Raw genomic sequence first — 25747 nt, 5'->3', positions numbered from 1 at the left:
TAATTGTTTCTTTTATTATTACTGCAGTTCCTCCATGAGCACGATTGCTCGGATGTTCTGTTGTATATATTCGATAGCCATGTAATTTTAGAGTGGTCCACGTTGTGAAGTGGGTTTCTGAAATTAAAGCTATATCAATTTTTTTCGTTATTCATAAGATGTTCAAGTTCTTGTTTTCGTTGTACAAGCCCATTAGCGTTTCATGTTATGATTCGAAGCGTTCTACTCATTTCTTTTTCTTTTGCGCTTTGGTTTTCGGCTGGCTATTTTCAAGCCTGTCCAATCTCTCATTTAATTTTGTTAATGCTGACATAACGTCAGATAGCGACGGTACATTTTGGTTTTGTTGTGTATGGGTTTGAATCAGTGGACCCTTTTGATTTTTGTTTGAAGAACTAGCCATCTGTGCAAAAGAAACTTCTTGAGTGACTGGTTTCGCAGGTTTCTGTTGTATTCTTTGTACTGCTGTAGTTTTTTTAGGGTGAGCTTTATCTATTGCATTTTTATAAGTGATGCATCCTTTCCAATTTGCAGTATGTGCTTCACCACAGTTTGCGCATTTCGCCTTTGATTTCTTAGACTTAGGGCAATTTAGAGAAGTATGTCCTTCACTACATTTTACACATTTTGGTGTTTTGAAACAGTAGTTTTGAGTGTGACCAAATAGTTGACAATTTTTGCATTGTTGAACTTCTTTTTTTTTCCTTGGGGGTTCTACTTTTATTATATGATAACACAAGTTTTTAATATCATAAATATCTTTGTTGTTTGCTTTTGGTTCCAAATCCACGAAGAATAATGGAAGTCTTACAATAGTTCGATCACTAAACTTGTTGTTAGGGTCGACGTTTTTTTTTATTTGAATGTTCGTGACAGTATGTACAAAATGTCCTAGCTCGGATAATTCGTTTTTAATATCACAGAGATCAGTTTCAGGATGTAATCCACGAATTACCACCCGAAACTTTTTTTCAGTTTTAAGTTGGTATCTATGATACTCAACTTTTTGCTCTTCTAATACTTTTATAGTTCGTCGAAACTGGTGTTCGTCGCCTGTTAGTATCTTAATTTCACCATTAGCCAAAGTTTTCATTTGTTGCTCGTGTCCTTCAGCTTCTTCGAGTTTTAAATTAATCATTAATTTTTTAAAATCGTTTACACCACATACTGTTATTGGAGGTGGTTTATGGATTTTTACAGAAGTGTTCGCTACTTCTTTCGTCACTTTGATTATTTTTTTTGGCGAGCTCAAAATTTCTTTGGAGCTCCCAGCGTTCATTTCAGAAATCTGAAGTTGTAATTTCTCATTGTTTAATCCCAATTCCGTTACCATTTGTTTCAAGGTCGCATTGTCGTTTTGTATTTGTGTCCAAATACTAGCATCAACTGTTATTTTATGCGGCAGATTTGAATCGACCTCCATATTTGCATACATTTTGCAATTCGGTCAGTTTAAGTGTGACCCACTTAAAAAAAATATTTGTTTATAAAAACTTACCATCCGTCCGACAGGCCATGGTTTGCATTGTAAAAATTAACAAAAAAAAAATTGTAATAACTTAGTCAGCACTATCTCGCGAACTGCGAAAGCGAAACATACGTGTTGCTTGTTCGGTGTGCAAAACGCAACTTTAGTTTTTTGAATAAATATAGCCAAATACTTGCAAAAAATACAGAACTATATGCATAAATTAAACTAAAAAAGAATACCTCAAAATAACACTATTTAAATATTATAAATTACTTACTACCCATCTTAGATATCAGATATGTTTATTAATCAGTACACAACCTAAATTAAATAAAAGACTTTTTAAATATTTATTTATTATAATAATTAATATAGTTTATTCTATTGTATACCATTATATATTATAATGTTATGTTGTTATTATTTAATAAGTTAAATACTATATAATATTAATTATATCTTTTTATACTACATAATACAAATAATTTTACATATTTATTAATATGATACCTAATACAAATGGCATAAAATAATTATTAATACATTTATTTTAATTCGTGATGAGGTTTATGCATTATTAAACCCAATGGGTTATATCACAATTCACAGAGTAATAATAATATAATATAATATAATCAGTGATATCATTGTCTAGATAGTAGATACCAAAATTTAAGATATATCACAACTATTTATAGATATACAATATACATATATAGATAGGTAGTTGGATTTTTTTCATGGAAAGCTTAAGATAGTTGATACCTAAGTTGGATCCAAAAAATCGGTTAGTAATAATATGAAATTGTGCAAACTTTAAAAAATCGTAGAAAATAATCGGCTGAACATTTTGCATTTTTTTTTCGAACTTATTTTAAAAATCATATCTAAAAAAATGGCTATTTTGATTTTTTCAAATATCAAATAGAAAATTTTAAAATTTTAAAATTTTACTTACATGTTAAAAAAAATCGAAAAATGTTAAATAGATCAAATGTTATTGCAAACATCGTGAAACACCCTGTATATAGGTATAATAATAGGTATATCAGGAAAATACATAATAAACGTGTGTAGGGTGTTTAATATAGGTACATACATTTGATATATACTTATAGTGAGAACGCGTATATTGAATTTATATATGTGTTAACTACAGGACGGATAGTAACGCAACGCACATATTTTATAACGAAATCACTATATTAACATAGACATAAGGAACAATTTAACAACATACAAATTAAGAAAAAGAAATTCACCACCTCCTTGCAAACAGCACAGGGGGGGGGGGGGCGACGACGCTGCGGTCAAACGCTGACTGACTCACTGCTCATACACTACAGACGACAACGCTCGCTCCCGCCTGTGACGTGAACGACGCGCCCTCTGTTAGTGTTTACATTCGACCACCCTGACGAAAACTGTCGTCCTCGACAGGGGTTTTACAATATATAATATAACATATCAATAGAATTGAACAATATAGCAAGACATGACAAATAAAAAAAAATAATATAAAATAACATTTCAATAGAATTGAGCAATATAGCAGGACATGACAAATAAAAAAAATAATATAAAATAACATTTCAATAGAATTGAGCAATATAGCAGGACATGACAAAAAAAAAAAAAAGTAATATAAAATAACATTAATATTATAGTATGACATTTAACATAAACAGATTGTGCAATTGTCAACATAACAACAGTAAATATCAGATTTAATTAAACAATTAATAAAAGCTTATTGAAAAGTAGCAACTGGTAATATAACAATCAGTACAAAACAATTTTTTTTTTCATAATATACACAGAAACAATAGTAGGAATCATGATATCAACAGAATTATGATCACAGTATTAAAGTAATAATTCAGTCTACCACTTTCCCTGGTAATCTTCCATCCAAACAGGTGGCTTTGGCTTGCGGCGGGGTCTAACGACTGGTCCATCCACAGGTGCCTCTTCCGGCTCAGTTGTCGCTTCCGGTGCAGAGACTGTTCCTCCGACCTCCCCTTCTCCGTCATATTCTTCAGTCATATCCTCCGTTTCAGCTTCTTCTATGGGGTCACAGTCTGTCAGCCTCCATGATTTTAACTGGGAGACATGCGCAGTAGTAGCAAATCTACTCGGCCGCCCAGTACACAGCTCAACGACCCGATACACATCCCCAGGTAGGATTTCAGTTATGACTAGGGGACCTCTGTATCGATCCTGTAACTTCCTAGAGTGTCCTGTTGAGCTGGCAGCCCTCTTCATCACTACTACTTCTCCTACCTGATAGTGGATATTGTCGTGGCGATGGAGGTCGTATGCAGCCTTCATCTTCTGTTTAGAGAGTTCCATACGTGCGCGTACCTCCTCCCGTGCCTCCGCTGGAGGTAGTAGTGGACAACTCTCTCAACGCTCCCAGGCGGAATCTCGGCCTATAACCATACAACATTTCAAAAGGAGTTTTAGTAGTGGACTGACTCTCACTATTGTTGATCAAGCGTTGCACCTCTGGCAACAACTCAGACCACCCATCGGAGTCTACTCCAGCAGTACGAAGAGTAGCCATGACCACACTATGAGTTCGTTCCACTTGCCCATTGGTCTGGGGGTGGCGTGACGAAGTCCACACTAGACGAATACCCTGTTGTCGGCAGTACTCTTCGAAAACTCCAGATGTATAGCAACTACCGCGATCAGTAATCAGTCGCCCAGGAAGTCCAAATTTATCGACAAACCGTTTGACCTGGACAATCAACTGTTCAGCACTGGTGTCTTCAACTGCGTATAAGGACACATATTTTGTGAGATTGTCCACCATAACTAAAATGTACTTGAACCCTTCAGCCGTTGTTACAAACAGCCCAACATGGTCGACATGCACTGTTTCAAATGGCCTGTTACCAATAGGTATAGGATGTAAGTATCCAGGCCTTTTTCCCCGCGGGTCCTTCGTTAGCAAACATTCGAAACACATGTGGACATGTAGCTTCACGTATCGCCTCATGCCTGGAAACCAAAAATCTTGAATTATATTGCTCACAGTCCGGTCCACTCCGGGATGTCCGCTGAGATCATGTGCAGTGACTACCAGACTCTTCCTCATGCTCTTAGGCATGACGAACAATAACTTGATGTGAACGTTACGGTACAACAATCCCTCGCGCAATACAAATTCACTCTCCGGTGCATTGACCAACTCCGCCTTCCGCCGGGCAATCTCGGGGTCAGCCGACTGACACATGGCAACTCGTTCTTCTATTGACAACACAATCCCTCTCACGTCGGTACGTTCAGTGAGCAACTCGTCCAATGATGGTCGCTCTTCTCCAACAGGTGCACGAGAGAGAGCATCGACATGCGCCATCTGTGTTCCGGGCCGGTACCGTATTTCAAAGTCGTATTCCTGGAGTGAATCGTACCAACGCGCGACTTGCGCATTCTGACCTTTGAAATTATTAAGGTAAACTAAAGCTTGACAATCGGTTAAGATTACAAACTTAATTTCCAGCAGGAACTACCTGAGCTTGTTCACTGCCCATACTATACACATCAGCTCTAGCTTACTAGAGTGGTAGCGAGATTCGGGTTCACACGTTCGTCGACTGGCACAGTACACCATTTTTAAAGGGTCATTCCGTTGCCCGGACTGTAGCAAGACGGCTCCCAGCCCAACTGCACTCGCGTCAGTGTGCAGCTCCGTCACTTCAGCATCACGGCGGTACATCGTTTGCACGGCGTCCCCAACAAGGGCCTCGCGCAACCAGCGGAACGCATTTTCTTGCTCTCCAGACCATTCAAACATCGCATCCTTCCGTAATAGACTGGTCAACGGTTCAGCAACGGTGGCATACCCAACCACGAAGCGGCGAAAAAATCCCGTTAAACCCAAGAAACGTCGGATCGCAGGTACATCCTTAGGAGTGGGATATTCTGCAATAGCGCGCCATTTTTCTAGCCCCGGCCGGATCTGCCCGCGTTCCACCACGAACCCCAAAAACTCAACACGTTCGGTACCGAACAAGCACTTCGTCGGCTTCAAGATTAAATTAGCCTCTCGGAGACGATCGAGTACTAACTTGAGCTTGTTCAGCATATCGGACCAATCTTTACCTTCTATTATCATGTCATCAAGATAATTCCGTACGATCTTCCCTTGTAACGGTCCAAGTACCCGCTGCATCAGTCGTGTAAATTCAGCGACTGCTCCGGAAAGACCGAACGGCATTCGCGTGAACTGCCCCGTCGTATCTGCAGTAATGAACGCGGTCTTGGCAGATGCCTCGGGCGACAATGGTATTTGTAAATAACCGCTCGCCAAGTCCAATTGCGTAAACAGGTTACCTTGAGCTAAGGACTCTAACTGCTCCTGCATGTCCGGTAGCGGATAATGTTGTCGGACAGTCTGCTTATTCAGCCTCCTATAAACCACACAAATTCGATTTTTACCGCCAGCCTGTTTTACCAGTAGCACCGGACTCGCGTATGGCGAAACAGTGTCACATACTACCCCGTGTTGTTTCCACTCAGATACTATTTTCGCAATTTCCTCTCGGTCGGACGGCAAACAACGGGGAAACTTCCTGGTACTTCGTTGATGTCGACATTCAACAATGGAGTGCATCCAAGCTCACTGAGTCCCTTCGCAAAACATTCACGGTATTCATTCACAATTTTTAATAGATCGTCGCGCTCCCGTTCGTCTATGTCAGGCTTAACGTAGGCGAAATCACTCAGTACCAACGCGTCGCGTTCCGGAACCCCACGCACCTCCACAGCGTTAATGTAGTCGGCCTCACAACCGACAGTCATCACCGTAGGCTCGGTCTCACCCAAACACGTTTCGGCTTTGGACAGATGTAGCTCACGGCCGATCTTCCGGTACGCCACTGACGGCGAGTCTAGCCACTCACGCCCCACAATAACGTCCGGTTGTTGCACTGTATAGGGTACCACCAACAACGCGACTCGTCCGGGAAAAACGTTATCGATGGCAATTTCGGCTCGCGCGACACCAACAGCACGTACGGACGGCACAGTGACGCTGCCGAGTCCAAACAACGGTTTATCTAACGGTTCGATCAGAAGTCCGCAACATATGGCGACGCTCACCTTTACTAAATTGTAATGCGACCCCGTATCGAGGAGGACATCAACCTCACGACCATTAATCCGTCCTGACCTCCGATAGGGGTAACTTCTTGTCTCGCATACTTCCATGGCCACGCTCGACTAGCCCCGTTGTGGACAGTACGGTCGAATGTGTCCGGCTGCTCCGCACCCATAACACGTGGCGATTTTTCGGCGCGTAGGACAATCCCGAGAGAGGTGTCCCGTCAACTTACAGTTCCAACACGATACTTGACTGTCACCGCGCGCTTCCGTGCTAGCAACAAATTTATTCGACGTCGGAAGAACGATCTTCTCCGTAGCGCGCGTTGTCGAAAACCCAACAATATTTCCAATCGCGCGTGGTTTAGCACTATCTGCAGGTCGTTCATTCCCCGACGAGGTTTGATGGAACGCGTTCATCCGCTCCCAACTGAGCAAGTCATCCAATAGTTCGTCTTCATCAACATATCGACGACCGACGGCATACAGCGCCAAATTTCGTGAACACAGACCTCTGAGTAAATAGTCTTTCGAGGTGTGGAATGACATTTTTAATTCACGGCACATCCTCATTTTTGGTTGGAAATAATCCATCAACGCTTCAGTTCGGCCTTGTTTACGAGCTCGCATCAAGTCCAACCTACCGGACTCGCTAGCAGAACGCACAGCTGTATGTAAACTGCAGCAAAATTAACCTTTTTCTAAAAGTCGATATGAAAACTGCGGCAAAAAAAAATTAAGATTATACAATCTGCGGCTAAACCGATAAGATACATTATACAAACTGCGGAAATTAATTTTATATACCTTCTATATATATACTAAATTATATACATATCGTGTATAATATGAGTTATGACATCTATTTATCTAGAGACTATTATAAAATAATATAAACAAAATCTATCATCATGCACGCAGTATACAATTGATTTGATTTATTTTGAAGTTTAAAATTATTATTTAATTATAATTTAATTTTGAATTTACTTTAGATAATATTCATTGGACTTATAGTGTTACCTAAAATACAATATTGATTGATTCTTAGTTCTTACCGAATTTTTAATAATACACATAATAAAATCCAATCTTTGCTGTACCTTCTACATTTTGGACTTTCTGCTTTACTTGCAGTAATTCTCTCATGAATAATTGTTCTCTGAGACTCGCATAATTTACAATTATTTAATACATATTTCACCGAAGAATCACTCATGTCTCTTGTTTTTTGGTGAATTTTTTTTAATACATTGTTCATTTTGTCAATTGTTAATCGCAATCTACACATTTTTCAAAGTTAGAATTAAGTTTTAGATACATTTCATAGTGATTCATAATAAAGAGTATACAATACTATTGAACCTACTTAGAATTAGATTTTTGTAAATTTTTTTTTTATTTAAAATATTACAATATTTCTTTTTGCGGATTGGAGTAAGAATTGACCCTATATTAACAACACTTAAATTACTGATCATTTATTTATTAAAACTCATGATTAGGAACAACGTGACTCGCACAACAGTCAACGTACGGCTGTTGAGACTAGACTAAACTTAATAATAAGAATCATAATAACATCAATTACATTATCACCTAATCACATAATCAGTTCCCCTTTCTTATCAACTAATACTAATATAATATAATATAGGACATTTATCAATGTTAACACCTATATATTTGGACTTTACTTCCAAAGATCTTTTTTTATACACCCTAAATGTTGAATAAACCTTCACAAAATTTACATCTTTTGTTAGAATCAATTAAATAATCATTTAACATTTAACATGACGCCATACATTATTGAATCCTAGAGATGCAGTTTTAACTTGAATACCTAAAAGTAAATATTTTACAAAACTTATCAGGCAATCATAAAAGATAATGATAAATACTACCAGAAAAATTAGACGCATGAGTAGCACCATAGCAAACTATTTTATTATTAAAATGTTCAATTGATTCTTCAATACTTTTTTCATTAAGGGGAAAAGTCAATTTAAAACTTAAACCGAGATCATTACAACTTATTGGAAAATTGTTCATAATATAAAATCCAATTTCATGTTCAGATGTAAATGTGATTTGTTTTTCAATTGTAGCAAAAAGTTGTTCACCATTAAATGTATGTCCTAATAAATAAAATGTTACTGCTTTCACATTTCCAAATGACGACCAACCCAATGGCAACTTCAAATGTTTATACACATATAAAAGATTGTCAAAGGTATTTATATTAATTTCAGGTACATGTTCACATTTCTATAGTAAAAATTATTAATTTTTATGCTAAAATAAGTGTAGAACTATTTATAATTATTTTAATAAATAGCTAAATAAAAATGTACCTGAATGGCTTCACTATTATCATTCACAGATAAAGGAGCAGGAATATATCTCCATACTAATTGTTTACTGCATGCTGGTCTGGGTTTTTTAATAATTAAGGGCTGAAATTTAAAAAAATAGTACCTAGTAGTTGGTACCTAATCATATTTTTAATTGAATAAAATATGTATTTAAACTATCAATTTAGAAATATACCAATTTTGCATTGGTCATACTGACTATCGTCTATTATACTTACTTCACCAATATAAGAAGAAAAAATTGATGGAACAGCACCTCGCTTTAATTGAGGTATAGTGCGTTTCATTTCTCCGTTTATCTTTAATTTGTACCTAGTTAATGTTATTTGTAATTTAATTATTTATTTATGAAAATATTTCTTACATTATTTGGATGGTTAGCATATTCATAAATAATGTCTTCAGTTTTAAAATGTTTTTCGCAAACAAATGTAGCAAAGCAATTTCGACCATTGGCAATTGAAATCGCTTCATTCCAAGCCGTCAAACAATCCACATCTTTTGGGCTTTTAAATAAAGTATTCTTTTTCCCTCTGAAGATCCTGTACAACCATCCACAGAGCATTTTCTCGGCATTTTCGTGAAAAACAAATGAATATATAATTTATAGTTGGTAAAATGCAGTACAATACTAACACCCAAAAGCTAATAGGTGAGTATAAATGTAATGAACTATTATAAATAGAAATATTCAAATAAATGCATGTGTAACAAATGCTAAGTTGTAACGTTTCATATTTATTAAACACAATATAACATATGTATACATATAATATTGTTATAATAATTATAATATTGATGTGTGCTAACGCCGTATTATCGTTGGAATCAGGAATTAATGATTTATAAATAAAAACGCTAGTTAAATTACTTCACGTACACTAATTTTATTATTTTTACTCAAACTTATAACTAAGATTTTCTGTCTACACAATGGAGGTTCTGTCTAACTCGAGTCCGTACTCCGACTGCCGACACGGCCCCGTCCGTGGGAACCGTACGGGTCCTTGCACGGCGAATTCGCTGACCAACGCACTTCCCACAGTCACGTAGGCCATTGCGTTATCCAGCGAACGCACATATCGCATACAGGGTGTCTAGTATATACAGGATACAACAATATAATATAATACAGAATATAAATTATAATACATGGACAACATACTAATATAGTGACAACCAGACAAATAATAATAATAAGTGTTTATAGGTTAACTGCTGAACAGCAGTGTGACCATACATAACATCCTTACACTTAAGATTTAAATGAATACACAATATAGAGTTGATACAAAAAATTCGAAGCTAAGTAATTAAATATTAATTATTTTGAAATAACAAATACAACATAAGAATAATTATACATAGGTAATAGTATTACAAAAATTAATTAATCAATAATATAGGAAGTCTTTCTTTATATTTGGTTTACGCTGCCTTTTACAATATTATTAACAATTATTTCTTCACCTCTCTCATTAGTAACTGCATTTTTAACAATTTTTCCTTTAAGATCTACATTTTCATCACTTTCACCATTTATACTAATTGGTCCTAAGTATATTTTCCTCGAATGTCTACTTGTTCGTCTAAACTCTTTTTTACACATATCATTCACCCAATAAGATCTAGGTGCATTGGCTTTCTTAATAATTTTTCCAGGTACCCACACATTATCTTTTAAGAATAATATATCCTCATGTGGCCTAAATTCGCTACACTTTTTTGCATGTCTATCATAATATTGCTTTTGCTTTTGTTTTCTTTCTTTTTAAACTATTTTTTACTTTATCGAGGTTAATGTATTTTGGTCTCAAAAGACTTTCTAAGACAGGTAATTTTTCTTTAAGTTTTTTAGTCATTAACAGTTCTGCTGGGGAAAAACTAACACCTTCAATACGAGTGGGACTACTTGTTATCACTTCAAAGTTCCAATCTTTTCCAAAGTTCCTAAATTCAATACTGTTGAATGGTACATTGCCAGCTACTACTGCATCAGGGCTACCAAACCTAGCAAAAATAGACATAAATTTAGAAATTATTTCACTTGCTGACTTATTAGAGATATGTAACAATTCTATCCAGTTGGAATAATAATCAGCGACTACCAGATAATACTTATGATCAAACTCCAATATTTCTGCTCCTAATCTTTCCCAAGATCTGTTTGGTACAGGATGAGATAATAAAGGTTCTTTAGGTTTAGAACTTTGTAATTTAGTACAAACAGTACAAGACTGAACTTATTTCTCTATGTCTTTATCCATACCACGCCAATATAGTAACTCTCTTGCTCTGGACTTACACTTGACTATTCCCCAGTGTCCTTCATGTATTATTTTTAACATTGGATCTTTCAATACCTCCGGCACAACAACTTTTTTGTTTAAAAATACTAGTCCATTTATAATCATTAGGTCATGTTTAAGATTCCAAAATTTTTTTATGTTTTGTGGAACTTTATTCTTAGTTATTGGCCAACCAGTATTGCACATTTTAATCAGGGTACTTAGTTCATTATCCTTTTCTGTTTCTATTCTAAATAATTCTTGTTTTTCTTTTGACATAGCCAAACTTTCTACTAACTCAAGAACCACTAACTCTATTTCAGAATCTTTATCACCTTCTATGCTTAAAAAATCCCTTGATAATGTATCTGCAATGAACATCTCTTTTCCGGTTGTATACACAATACTTAAGTCATATCTTAACAATCTCATTATTAGTCTTTGTAGCCGCATAGTCACTTTATGCAAATCTTTTTTGAATATAGACTCCAGTGGTTTATGGTCAGACTGTACAACTACTTTTCTACCATAAATAAATGTATGAAATTTATCGCACGCGAACGATATGGCAAGCATCTCTTTTTCTATTTGAGCATATTGTTTCTCAGCATTATTTAAACTACGGGATGCATACAATACTACATGCCCATCTTGTATTAATGCAGAACCCAGGCCATCTCGAGATGCATCTGTTTGTATTATGATAGGTTTTTTAATATCAAAAGTTTTAAGAACTGGTGACGTTGATAACAGTTTTTTAAGCTTATCGACAGACTGTAAGTGTTGACTTTGCAACTTAAATTCAACATTATTTTGTGTAAGTTGTCTTAAAGGTGCAGTTATTTTACTTAGGTTAGGTATAAATTTTCCCACATATTTTACTAATCCTAACAATCTCAATAGATCTTTTTTAGTTTTTGGATACTTTAATTTTACTACTGCTTCAATATGTTTCTTATCAGGCCTTACACCCTCATGAGAAATTTCATGTCCAACATAATTTACTGTATTTTGTTTAAATTGAAACTTTTCTTTATTAAATTTTATATTTAATTCTCTAGCTCTATTTAACACTCTAATTAGAGCTCTATCATGTTCTACTTCTGTTGCTCCTGATATAATAAGATCATCAAAATAACACAGCACGCCATCTATGTCACCAAAAGCCTCACTTGTCTTACGCTGGAAAACTTCAGGTGCCGATGAAATTTCGAAAGGTAATCTTGTAAAACAATAACGACCAAATGGTGTAGTAAACGTACACACCTTTGAACTCTCCTCATCTAATTTCACATGCCAGAACCCATCTTTTAGATCTAATACACTAAACAACTTTTTACCTTCTAATCCCGTTAATATTTCTTCAACGTTTGGGATGGGATGGTGCTCTCTCCTTATCGCTTTATTAAGATTTTTTGGATCTAAGCACAATCTAAGTCCTCCTTTAGGTTTTTTAACAATCACTAGGGGACTTACCCACTCAGTTGGCTCATTTATTATCTTAATAACGTTCCTTTTTACTAGTGATTTAATTGTATCTTTTAATTCAGGAATAATACTAAATAGTACTCTCCTATTTGGGCTTATAACTGGAGTTACATTTTGGTCTAAAGTAATATGATATTTTTTTCCTGTAAATGCGCCTAGTCCCTCAAAGATATCACTATAGGACTCAGTTATCTGCTCTTTATTACTAACTTTACCTTCCACATTTTCCAGTGTTACTGTATCTATCCTACTAATCAATTTTAATAATCTGCATGCGTCTAATCCTAATATAGGAATAGCATTGCTAATATTTACAGAAAGTATTATCAATAGATAGAGCCACATTCGCCCATGTACCACAAGCGTTACACTGTGGTTCCGGCCGCCCACCCTCCTCCCATCAATCGTTTCCAGTCCTGTTTATCTTAGTCCGTGGTATTGAGCCATGTCCATGTGAAGACGAGTCACAATGTAATTATGTTTCCAATAATGGAGAATAAATTAATAATATTGGTGGGGAAACTAGTAAGCATTTTAAATGATTAAAAACATCCATTTCCCTTTGGCCAAACACGAAAGGAGTATTTTTTTTTAATAATTCATAAAGAGGTTTTGCCATCAATGAAAAGTCTTTAATAAATTTTCGAAAATATGAAACCAATCCTACAAAGCTATGTAGTTCTTTTGTCATTTTAGGTAAAGCAAATCTTGTATAGCTTTTATGTTACATGTGCCTGGTTGTATACCTTCTCCTGATATAATATACCCTAAATATGAGATTGTATTATATAAAAATGTACATTTATCTAATCTCAATACTAGCAAATTGTCTACTTATAACTTTAATACTTTTTTCAAAATGTAAAAATGACTTTGTACATCCTGAGTTGCAATCATGATATCGTCAATATATATTAGAATTTCACTAAATTCAATTAAATGATAAATCTTTAAAAATTAAATTAATGTAACGCATAAAAACTGGTGGATTATTTTTAAGACCAAACGGTATCCTTAAGTACTCATACTGTCCAGAATGTGAGACAAATGTTGTCAGCGTAGTTGATTCTTTATTAAGTTTAACATGATGAAACGCATTTTTTTAAGTCAAGTTTAGTAAAATAATATTTATCTCTTAACTTATCTATTTGATCTTCTATCCTTGGTAATGTGAAGTTATCTTTTAATGTTATCTTATTTAATTCCCTGTAATCTACACACAGACGCAGATCACCTGTTTTTTTCTCACAAAACAATGGGAAAACTATATGGCGAATAACTCTTTTGAATAATTTTATTTTTTATAGTAATTCATTGATAATTATTTCTACTTTTTGTTTTTTATAATATGAAAACTTTCTAGGTCTAAAATAAAATGGTACATTATTAGGTTCAATAATTATAGTCATTTCAAAATCAACTTTGGGTTCACTAGGCCTTAATGGTTTAACATAACATTCCTCGAATAACTCATACAATTTAGTTTTTACTTCAAAATCAACTTCAGATTCTATTTTTAACTCATATTTACCATCGATTTCATCAAACAACCCATTTTCACCAATTAACATAATCTCATCTGCAATATATTGATTCTCTGAACACAATTCTTTTTATTTTATCATTACTTCACCATTATCAAAAATTACAGTTATAGCACAGATTATATAAAACCAGATGGTGCACTCCCTAGTCGGCCCATGTAATTCTCAAAAATGCGAAAAATCAAAACCTACCTCAAATCAGTGTCACCGCGGATAGGGAAAATATTTAATCTTCATATTTTATTTTTGCACCAATTATTTTATATTTATTTAATAATAAAGAAAATATTTTTCATATCTGATTCTGTAAGATACCCGATTTTTTATATCTGTAAAACTTAGTATAATATTTCATGTTAAACCATGCCCATTTAGTTAGCTTTTCGAATTATTTTTTGGACGTAAAATTTAAAAATTAAAAATCGGGTTTCTTTTACGGAATCTGATTTTAATCTTCTCTACCTATAATTTTTTTTATTTATTTATCTTTTGTGTATTGAACTTGTGAAGAACATTATAATAAATGAGCTAATACTCCTGCCACAGACCAAAATTTGTTTTTATTTTAAAAATAATGTATTTCCTCCTTGTCTTTGTGATGTACACAGTAAAATATTTTTAAATTGTGTAACAGAGTCACTATTTCTTGAAGTGTAAATAAAAATATCGAAAAAGAGAAAACAAATTTAGTATTCTGGAATAATATGCACAAAAAAATATTTTAAATATTTAAAAATCACTTCTCAAAAAATGTTTGGGAAGTATTTGTGTGCTTAACATGAATATCTGTTAAAAGTTTTAAAAAATACAAGTAGATTTGACAAACATAAGCCCCAAGATTATAACAGACTAATCCATATATTGAATTAAAGCTACGCAAAATTTTATATGATTTTTGGAATTCCATTAGCATTGAGCCATTGACGCTCAAAGTACATATAAATTATATATGATATAATATAATATAATTAATTATTATGTATTAAATATTATTTGATACAATAATTAAAAATTATGGTAAAAGTTGTTGTACATTAATTTATTTCTCTTATGTGACCCTACTGATTTGAGGTAAGTTTGTGTTATCAGTAAATCGAAGAAGTGCACCATCTGGTTTTATATAATCTGTGGTTATAGTTTGATTTAGTAAGAAGTTCCTTCCCAGTAAACATTTATTTACCATACCTAGTGTTGTTAGAAACAACATGAAAATCTAACATTAAATTATTCTCACCTATTATAAGCTTATCTTTGATGACACTCAAAATATCTAATTTAACATTATTAATACCAATAAAGTTATTAACAAACTGTGAATTATACTTAACGCCTAGAGGAACAATATTTTCTTTTATTAAAGGGATACCACTTCCGGAATCAAGAATTGCATTTAATTTTACCTCTGATCTTCACCGAATATTCCACCAATCACCTTTTGTACCGCAGCCACAGGAACATTGTAGACATTCTAGACTTATTTGTTTCTCTTGCCTTATTAGCCTTCCATGTTGATGTGGAACGCTTCGGAAAATCTGGTTTTTTATGATCTATAGAGCCACATAGAAAGCAAGATCCATTTTCTCGCTTTTGTTTGCAACATTCTTCAACATGATACCTTCCTCCACAGTTGGTACACTTCTTTACTACTTTAGCTTTATCCCGATCACTAGGATTAGATACTACTCTACCCAAGTCCAATTTGTTAGAAATCTTATTATTTTGTAGTAAGCAATATTCGATCATACGTTAAAAGTTAATAATGTCGCTCAATAAACTGTCTTCACTAAAATGATCACAACTCAATAAATATTGACATAGTTCTTTGGAGCTTACACCTATCATTATTTGTTCTTTAATGTCTTCTATTCCGAGATTAATATTTCTACAAAGACGTACCTTTTCATGGAAATAGTCTAATGCGTTTTTATTTTTATCTTGTACACGTGCAACTAAGGTTTTCCATCGACTACCGATAGCAAACGTACGCTTGAACTGAGTCTCAAAGTCACTCCAAGAATTGAAAACTCAACCAATGAACCACTGTTTTGCTGAACCTTCAAGGCAATTACGTGCAGTTTCCATCTTCAGATTATCAGGCCATTTATGGAGGTTAGCCAATCTAAGGCATCATCGTTATAACTTTTCCCCGCAAAACTAGGCAACGATTTATTCAAATCGGGTAAAACTGGTATAATTTTAGGTTCATTATTTATTTTACTTACTTGTAATGTATGTTTCATTAATTGTTTCAAGACATAATCAGTACTGACCTTAGGTTCGGATGTAACATCACTACTACTGCCAGTAACGCCGCTACCATAATTGGCTTAAGCAGTGGCGTAGCCAGGAATTTTGTATGGGGGGGGGGGGGCTAATTTTCACAAAAAAATTCAAAAAATACAAATAACATATTTCTTTTATTTACTTTTGTTTTTTAAATTGTATACATGTATAAACATTTTTATTTATTTATTATGCCTACAGGCTCCAATCTTTTAACTGCATTCTTCTTGGGGCGTTTTGAGCAAAAACTTGAATGATATCTGCTTCCTTAACAAGTTCTTTTTTATTTATATTTGCCATAGCTAAGCCATTTAATCTTTTCTCCATCATTGTTGACCTCAAGTATGTTTTCATTCTTGACAGGGTGGAAAATGTTCTTTCTGGTGTTGCAGAAGTTACAGGCAAGGTTGCAAACAACTGTAACAATAATTTAATGTTAGGTACAAGGTTAGTACAGTGGGACATTGATTCAATAGCTGAGACAGGCTTTGGTATGTTGTTAGTTTTCCATTGTTGCCTCCATAATGATAACTCAGCTTTGAGTGTAGAGTTCATATTATTAGATAAATCATTGCTATATATTTTGGCAGCTTCTAAAATAGTTCTATCGTCATACTCATCAAAATGACTTGGAATCAAACCTTCTAGAGGGATTATGCTAGATAGTCTATTATCGAACCGTGTATCCATTGATTGAATGAGATAATCAAGAAAAGGAAGAAATATTGATCGTTTGAAATATATTTCAGCATTTTCAGAATCAATATTTATTCTATTTATTTGTCTGTTACATATTCGAAGCATGCGTATTTCAATATTAATTTTTTCTCCTAATTCTATTACGTTTTTAAAAACTATGTTAAACTGGTTGTCTGCATCTTCCCGAAGACTCTGTAATGCCCCTTTTATTACCATGACATCGGATAATGCTCTTGATAAGTCTTGTTGCTTAGATTGTAAAGCAACACTAAGTTGTAATGTATAAGCAAGGCAAAGCGCCGCAACATCAATAGCCACTAGAAATTCACTTTTAGTTATAGAATTTAAGTACAGTAATGCTTTACTTGAAGTTTCAGTGTTTGAATCATGTTGTAGTTCTTCAAGTGCATTAAGTATAAAAACATACAATTCTTTAAATGTCATCAAGGAGTCATGACGTTCAACCCAACGCGTCTCGCACAATGTTTTAAGTTTAGTCTTTCTCTGTTTGTGGGATTCTGTATTTGAAATTTCTGATTCTATAACAGATTTTAATTTGTCTGCTCTTTTTGCAGAAGCAGAGAAAAAAGATGCAACAGCACCAATAACTCCCATCATATGCTTTATTGAAGACACTTCGCACGCTTTAGTTATACATAAATTAAGTGAATGACTGAAACAATGGGTATAAAATGCTAATGGCTGTTCGTTTAAAATTAGAGCCTGAACACCATTGTTTTTGCCTGCCATGTTTGATCTACCATCATAGCCTTGACCCCTGAGATTATCTAAGCTAAGCCCTAGTTCTTCTAACTTTTGTTTAATAGCGTTTTTGATTGAAACTCTCGTGGTAGAAGTCATTTTGACAAAACCCAAAAAGTCCTCTTGAATGACACAATTTGTTAAATCAACATATCGAATACAAACGGTCATTTGTTCTTCTGTACTTAAATCGGTGGTTTCATCACACAAAATAGAATAGAACTTTGAAGATTTAATTCTTTCAACAATTTTTTTTTCAATTACACTGCCAATGGCTTCAATTACTTCATTTTGAATCTGAGGACTTATCATTGTACAGTTTTTAGGTGCTGTTTCCAAATGATTCAATAAATCAGTATCACCACATTCAATTCTAAAAGCAAGAAGACCACGAAACACTCCTTGCTCACCATTTAAACAAAAGTCTCTGACATTACCTGATGCCATGGAACCCATTTCCCGGTGCCCACGTAATGGAATATTATGTCGAGCACAAAATAGTATAGTTTTAACTATTGGCATCAATCTCTTACGGTTGTATTCAATTGTTTGTTGTTTATGTTTATCTAGAAGCACATTTACTGACTTATTATTTGTATTTTCAAAATTAATTAAAAAGTCATTGGCCCTTTGTGTGGACAAACGATGGTAGTCATTATTTTGATGATTTTGTAATTCTTTCAATGCATCTTTATACTTCACCATAGGGTACTTAACTAGTTTTCCAAGTTTCTATAAAAACAAATTATATAATTTATAAACTATTCATATTATTATGGTGGTATAAGTTTAAGCAGAAAATAATTACTTGATGGCCAACACCACCTCCAGAAAACGCAAAAACTATACAATATTTACAATAAGCCCCTTCTTTGCATTTACTATAAGCTAACCATGGGAACATTGTTAAATATTTGTGTAGAAATCTCCTTTTTTGTTTCCCTTCAACACATTCAGGAAAAACATAGTTAGCAGGAGGTTTCCACTCAAGCGTCAAGCAATTATTTATTTCTTTAGCATTTAGTTGCTGTTTTCCAATAAAATTAGCAATATCATTAAGGGGCCAAGCAGGTGCACCAAGAACCTATTAAGTGAGAATTAATAAATAACAAGCATTAGCATACAAGCAAATCTATGAATCTGAATATAAGATTGATTATAAAATTATCAATATATATAAATAAATAAATATAAGATAAAATATAATAGTTATTCACTTGTACTAATTCTACACTTTACACTTATGACAGTAAATGGCTTTAATCTAAATTAAAAATAAATTAAAAACTACACAATTTTTACCGTTTCATTAATATTTTCATTAGGATCAGTTTCTTTAGAAATAATAGAATCAGGTTCAATAGATTTAATGGTAATTGGTGTTGTTGATGGTATAGTTAGTTCCTCATTTTCAGCCTTATCAATCTTAATCTTCATAAGTAAAGTATAAAAAATATAGTTAATCTTATAATTTTATAGTAATATCAGATATATAGAAATACTCTGTACTTAATTTTCAAATTTGTAAACATAAAAATTCAGCATATGGAATTTATAATGAAGAACATAATATTATTTAAGTTGGTCAATGCAATTTGATATTTGTACTTACTGGCTCATCCGAGTAGACTTCTTGGCATTTTTTTTTCATATTAAATATTGGAAATACATTTTTCCGTTTATCACTCATGTTTATATAATTTTAAATGCGTACCCACTACCCACTACCCACTATTCGCTACGAAACACACAAAAAAAATGAATATATAATAATATAATATCAATATAGTAACAGAAAAACTAAATAAAGTAATAAAGTAGGTAATAAACTTTGTCGTTTGTCTATGCGACTATGCGTAACACCGTAACAGTATTACAGTAACCGATATAAATTATCATTTGTTAAATGTTTATTTCAATTATCATTATATTTTTATTAGTGTATGTCTGTTAACAATAATCACAATATGGATTTTGCATCATATTAGATAAGGACGTGATACTGTGATAGTAGTTATTGCCTATTGGTACAAGTGTTACAACTGTAAAAGGTAGGCACCGACTGCTCCGAGGCTCGTATTATCGAAGTACAGTTGTACTATACATTTATTAAACGCCGCTGTGTGAATTAACCATGATAAGACAATGATATGAGAAAGAATATCATAAAGATTGATATTTTTTATTATTAAATCATAATATGACTATAGCCTACTATGGCTAAAATAAACACAGTCAATGGGGGGGGGGGCTATAGCCCTCTTAGCCCCCCCCCTGGCTAGGCCACTGGCTTTAGGAACATCATCAGGCCCAACATAAATTGTTTCGATTACGCCTTGGAAACTCGATTCATCTTTATGACTATCCATCTTACTTAACTCGGCCTGAATTTACTAAAAACGTGTATTTAAATTTACAACAAACGGTATTGGATCAATACGCGTGTCCGTATTGTTGATCGAGATGGATAAAAATCATAAACCATATATCTCGAGATGTTTAAATCTGGCTTCTGATCCCACTTCTGATAAATTGTATAATGAATACACATTAATTTAATTGAAAAAAAAACTGGTTAATTTATTACATGAGAGAGCATAACAGAACAGAACAACTGAGGTCTGAGACTACTAGTTGTTGCATATGTGATAACACAATATAATTATAATACAACAAATATTTTCCAAGGTTAGGTTAAAGTGCCTATAAATATAAAAACAGTTTAAAATTAAAAAAATATAAATAATTATTAAAAAGAAAATAATAATAGTTACACATTTGACTCAATCCAAATTAAAAATAGAATAATAATTATTAAAAACAAAATAATAATAGTTAACTTTTTGACTCAATACAAATTAAAAATAACATAAATAATTATTAAAAACAAAATAATAATAGTTAACTTTTTGACTCAATACAAATTATTTAATATTTAAGAGGACGTGATACTCAAAGTATTACATATGCAACGGCCGAGAGAGCGGCGCTATTAGGTGTTTTCGGGATCCGCAAGCGCGCGACGTCTAAGCCACGCCTACTACTCGCAATCGGCGGCACTACTGGCACTGCTCATTCAGCGCGTCTCGGGAGCGCCGATTATTATTTCATGAACGTTCGACTTTGATGTATCCCGTCAATATAAAATTCACAGAGTAAACGTCGCGGTATTATTTGTAATATCCGCGCGTACCATTCGAACTATCTTTTTTGAAAAGTTAGTGCTTACCTAAATATATGCACCAATATGTAAAAACAGCAACACAACATAGCTTAGTTTGTAGTTATGGCACTAGTACTCATTCAAATATAATACATACAGTAAAATATAATTTAACAGTACCTAAACAAATACATATTTTACGTTCAACTGTTCAATATTAAATTATTTTTAACTACAGCATAATTTGCATTTTCCCATTTCTTAGCATCTTTCCGTTTATTAACAACTAAACTTAAAAAAAAAAAAAAAATTATACAGTAGTTTACAAATTAATAATACATGTATAAAAAAAAAATGTATATTATGTACAATTTGTAGTTATTATGAAGACTAAATTTTGTTTTTTTTTTTTTTTCATAATTTTAATATTTTTAATTATGTGAGGAGGTTCAATAATGTCGCTTTTTAATTGACGTTTGCTGTACTGAGGGTCTACTATTTTTTTTTAAAGTTACTGCTTACCTAAATATATGTATCAATATATAGATTGTAAAGACGGCAATACAACATAGCTTGATTTATATTTACAAATTTTTAAGGGCAACAAGTGCACGGGATCAGCTAGTATATTTATATATAGCAATTTTGGTAATCCAATAGATAGGTATAGATTTTTGTATGATTCGATTACTGGATAATTTACTTATTATTATATTACAATAATAATTATATTAAAATAAAAACAATTAGAAGGTATAATACGTACTATGATACGTATAATATGCATATTACAATTTATTTACATTTTACATAATAATATTACTGAGATACGTCTAGTATGATTTTGTTTTTATTTTTGATGTTTTCCGATATATGTGTAGGTTCGAAAATGTCAGATTTTAATAGTCTTTTTCCATACCGTGGTTCAACCAATTCTGGCAGAAGACATTCTTTATAAAATCTGTGAAATAGGTATATTATTATACAATTTATTTATTTATTTATTTATTTTAATTTATAACTACCTATTACAATTTATACATTTTCAATCTTATGTAATAGCTAATAGGTATTTCAATGCAACAAACTATATTGGTTAAATTGTATTACAGTGAAACTTCCATATAACGAACTTCCATTTAACGAAATTTTCTGTTTAACGAAATACTTTTAAGAACTATGACCTTCATTGTTAATTACACGTAAATTTATCTCCAAATAACGAATCTGATGTTTCTATATAACGAAATAATTATTCGATAAAAACCAGTTTTTGTAAATATTGTCACTATCAAATTGATAGTTTATGTCATAGTTCTAAAATTGCACATGAACAATGTACCCGACAAAGATAAGACACCGAAGGTAGGCAGGGTATTTAAATTTTTGTAAACATACGTCTCTAACTGAATATCCATTTTTGAATACCAAAATCTTTCGTTGTAATCGATTACGTCATCTTCAATACATTTTTCGGAGTATACAACAAAATAACATACATTCCTTCTTGTTATTTTTAATTGTCCCTGTATTTGATAATAGTATTAACTAGTTTTTTTTAATTTCATTTTCCCGTCTACAATAGTTACATAAGGTATCTGTAAATTATCAAAACAATCATATTACTAAAATATTTATTTAATTAATTAATATTCTGTATACCTTTTTATTGTCGACCGCTGTTTGTAATTCATTCGAATCTTTGATCGAAAAAGGACATTTAATTTCCAAAACAGCTGTATCGCCATGAAGTGTGGTGTACCGTCGTGTGAGGTTTATCTTAGTTTTAGTGTCGAATGAAGTAACACAGGTGTTGGTTATAGGTATATATATATTATATTATAATTACTGATTTATGAACTTAACACTGGATAAATCAATATTGATATGAATTAAACACTAAAGAACTGAATATTTAAATGAATTACACACTAAAGAAATTAATATTAAAATACTAATATTACGAGAGGATCTGATTAAAACTATACGAGGTTCTGCTATACAAATTATAAGATGCTCTGCTGAGTAACGCGGGTGTCACTCACTCTTTTGACCAGACTCGACTGCCTACCAACAGACGGGGCGCGTTGCAACGGTCCGTCTGAGGCCTTCAGTATGTGCTGACCCAGCCTTTTTGGTCACGTAGACCATCGTGAGAACCGAATCGGTCACACAGTCATTTTATCCTGAGACAACACATTTGAGCGTTATAGATATGCAAGCCCCCCCTACACATATACATATACATGCACACATACATAAATATATACGTAGTACATACGTACATACATACATACCTATATACATACACACAGGCATGCATATACAACATACCCCCAGCGTTAAACTGGAGCAGTCCCTGCGACCTAATTTACTACTTCTACAAATTTCTTAAACTACGGGTAACACCTAGTTAAAATACCGCCACATGGTGTCTTTTATACTTAAACTAACTTAATTTTACTTCTAACTTAAAGGCGATACAAAAAGGTTTTTTTTTTTAATTACAAACTTATAGGTTATCTTGATCGTTATTTGAAAGGTTGCCCGCAATTTCCGGATTATACATATTTATGATTTTATTCTTAAACCTTATAGCTACTGCACTTATAAATAATATAGAAAAGGTTATGGATATATAAAGCATGATAATATGGAATTCTATTTTAAAAATAAACAATGGTTCTGTGGGTTTAGGCTTAAGTTCACTCGATTCCATTGCTCTATGAGCTAATGAATTAAAATCCTTAAATATTTTTACATTAGTGAGGTTCTGTGGCAAAACTGAGCAAAAAGTTTCTGTTAACATTGATTTTATATTGTATTTAAGATCTTAAAGGTACGAGTACAGAACTTTTTGTATGAATTTCACAAGATGAGGAGGTGGTCAAGCTACCCACACCCGAGATCTCAACTCTGAATGTATGCGGAGGATCTGTGCACTTAATCGTACATAAATCTGGTTGAGTATAGTACAACCAAGAGTTTGTCTTCGATAATCGATGCCAAATAGGTGTCTTTAATGTGACTAGTTTGACTTTACAGTCTTTCGAATGGGTGTTAAATTTAGTTAATTGAGATAACTCGCATAAGTTGGATCCCGTTCGGTAATGGATCGGTTGCTCACCCTTACAAAGTGTATATGACTCTAACTTACTACATGATTCCTATTGACTCACCCCTAATGAGATAAAGTTTTCGTTGTCGTTACTTAATGCTAGGTAGTTGACTTCAGAGGGAATTAGGGCTATGGTATTTTCGCCATATTGGATGGGTAATGAAATAGGGTGATACATGGTATATTCCTCAACAGATGATAAAGGTATTCCTATAAGAAAAACTAAGTAGTGTTCCCTATGAAGGATTGTTAGGTCAGAGATTTGTAGAAATTCTATTAGAAATTCTGCTTTAAGTTCTAGTGGCAATGCTGTTCCTACCGGTAAGTTCATCTTAATTTCCCTCAATTCTATGAGAAATTTCTCCGATGAGAACACGCTTGTATGTATTTCGCCATTCATTGCTGAGTTAATTACGGCCATTAAATTTTGGGTTTCGTATGAATACTGATTAAGTAAAATTTCGAAAAGAAACGCCTTTTCTAGTAGCCTTGTTTTCAATTCTATTTTGTCAAGCTTTTGTATGACTACTCTAGTTTGCTCTTGTAAATACTGAAGATTTTTCTCCAGTTTTTACTGATGCTCTGTGATCTTCTTTATCTGTTTGTCTGTATCCACCTGCATGATTTTTATCCTCTCCGAGCTTAGGGTGATGTTCTGATTTCTGCTTAGACTGAGGGCTATTATTTATTTGAATATGAAATCGGTGTCAATATTTGAATACATGCCATACAATACTTTCACCATCCGTTGTACTGTGTGGACCAATCCTCGTCGTATCCTAGCTTCCCCCGTGTATTTATCTCCAATGGAAAGCAGCATATTACGACGACTGGTTTCGATTTCATACAGGTAGGGCAATGTTGCTCTTGAAAATACCTGTACGAATTGTTCGCATGCATTTGATATTTCCGTACTTCCGAACCGCTCTGTCATTTGTCCGCAAATTTTTGCGGTAGCTTCATACAGCGACATTATATCCTGGTATTTATAACCCGGATCTACGAGGTCGATGTATGCTACTAAGTCCCAATTGAGATATGACATCTTCATTGACCCATGGTGCTCGAAATATAAACCCTGATGATCGTGGTATGACGTGATGTTATAGGCATACGTGGATGACACTAAAGGATATTCCGCTTTATGTTCTAAGGCATCAGAGGTGATTATGATTGATTGAGATAAAATTCTGAAACAAGATTTACGTTTTCTTTTCATACTTAATTCTAGTTTTCAATAAAGCTTATATACAGTGCTTTGATCCTTAATTGTAGTGAAGCTGAAAATGAATTTTTTTTAAGTTTTTTTTTTCACTTAAGATTATGTTAGTATTTACATTCCCAGATTTATCATGCTATTCACAATGTTCAGTCCGCAAAAACACGAATAAGATTTTTGTGTACTGTCACCCTTTTACGTTCTTTTTGTAAGGTTACATTTTCG

General features: G+C 33.4%; 3 protein-coding genes, 1 long non-coding RNA gene and 1 pseudogene across 4 annotated transcripts; all 5 read right to left on the bottom strand.

Moving 5' to 3' along the window:
• Window positions 1–6001: 6001 nt before the first annotated feature.
• Window positions 6002–6688, bottom strand: LOC107166158 (uncharacterized). Its single transcript, XM_015514711.1, has one exon. The coding sequence runs from the start codon at window positions 6686–6688 to the stop codon at window positions 6002–6004; it is 687 nt and encodes a 228-aa protein (XP_015370197.1).
• Window positions 6689–7914: 1226 nt separating this feature from the next.
• LOC149058053 (uncharacterized) lies at window positions 7915–9534 on the bottom strand (annotated as a pseudogene).
• A 7222-nt stretch (window positions 9535–16756) lies between these two features.
• On the bottom strand, window positions 16757–19712 carry LOC107170567 (52 kDa repressor of the inhibitor of the protein kinase-like). The gene is made up of 4 exons (XM_089218293.1): window positions 19635–19712; window positions 19325–19453; window positions 18831–19106; window positions 16757–18754 (listed from the first exon to the last, which is right to left on the bottom strand). The coding sequence occupies exons 1-4, from the start codon at window positions 19710–19712 to the stop codon at window positions 16757–16759; spliced, it is 2481 nt and encodes an 826-aa protein (XP_089074419.1).
• Window positions 19713–22016: 2304 nt separating this feature from the next.
• Window positions 22017–22942, bottom strand: LOC149058052 (uncharacterized). The gene is made up of 3 exons (XR_016190163.1): window positions 22848–22942; window positions 22584–22783; window positions 22017–22146 (listed from the first exon to the last, which is right to left on the bottom strand). It is a non-coding gene; the product is annotated as an uncharacterized LOC149058052 (long non-coding RNA).
• A 1068-nt stretch (window positions 22943–24010) lies between these two features.
• Window positions 24011–24703, bottom strand: LOC149058051 (uncharacterized). Its single transcript, XM_089218292.1, has 2 exons — window positions 24365–24703; window positions 24011–24313 (listed from the first exon to the last, which is right to left on the bottom strand). Exons 1-2 carry the CDS (start codon window positions 24701–24703, stop codon window positions 24011–24013), a joined length of 642 nt encoding a protein of 213 aa, XP_089074418.1.
• Between the last annotated feature and the right edge of the window lie 1044 nt (window positions 24704–25747).

The sequence above is a fragment of the Diuraphis noxia genome, unplaced genomic scaffold (assembly GCF_037042655.1).
Source record: "Diuraphis noxia isolate RWA-SAM2 unplaced genomic scaffold, SU_Dnox_SAM2 contig0002, whole genome shotgun sequence".
In the NCBI taxonomy this organism is placed as follows: domain Eukaryota; kingdom Metazoa; phylum Arthropoda; class Insecta; order Hemiptera; family Aphididae; genus Diuraphis; species Diuraphis noxia.
The sequence above is the reverse complement of the archived record's forward strand: the minus strand, read 5'-3'. Positions and strand labels throughout refer to the sequence as shown.

Bases quoted from the DNA above. Each gene is read 5' to 3' on its own strand.
- LOC107166158 (XM_015514711.1), bottom strand. From the start codon at position 6,688: ATGGAAGTATGCGAGACAAGAAGTTACCCCTATCGGAGGTCAGGACGG.
- LOC107170567 (XM_089218293.1), bottom strand. From the start codon at position 19,712: ATGAGTGATAAACGGAAAAATGTATTTCCAATATTTAATATGAAAAAA. The intron at 19,107-19,324 runs GTAAAAATTGTG...CTCACTTAATAG, and splicing joins ATGAAAATATTAATGAAACG to GTTCTTGGTGCACCTGCTTG. The intron at 18,755-18,830 runs GTAATTATTTTC...TTGTTTTTATAG, and splicing joins GAGGTGGTGTTGGCCATCAA to AAACTTGGAAAACTAGTTAA.
- LOC149058051 (XM_089218292.1), bottom strand. From the start codon at position 24,703: ATGAATGGCGAAATACATACAAGCGTGTTCTCATCGGAGAAATTTCTC. The intron at 24,314-24,364 runs GTGAGTCAATAG...ACACTTTGTAAG, and splicing joins AAAACTTTATCTCATTAGGG to GGTGAGCAACCGATCCATTA.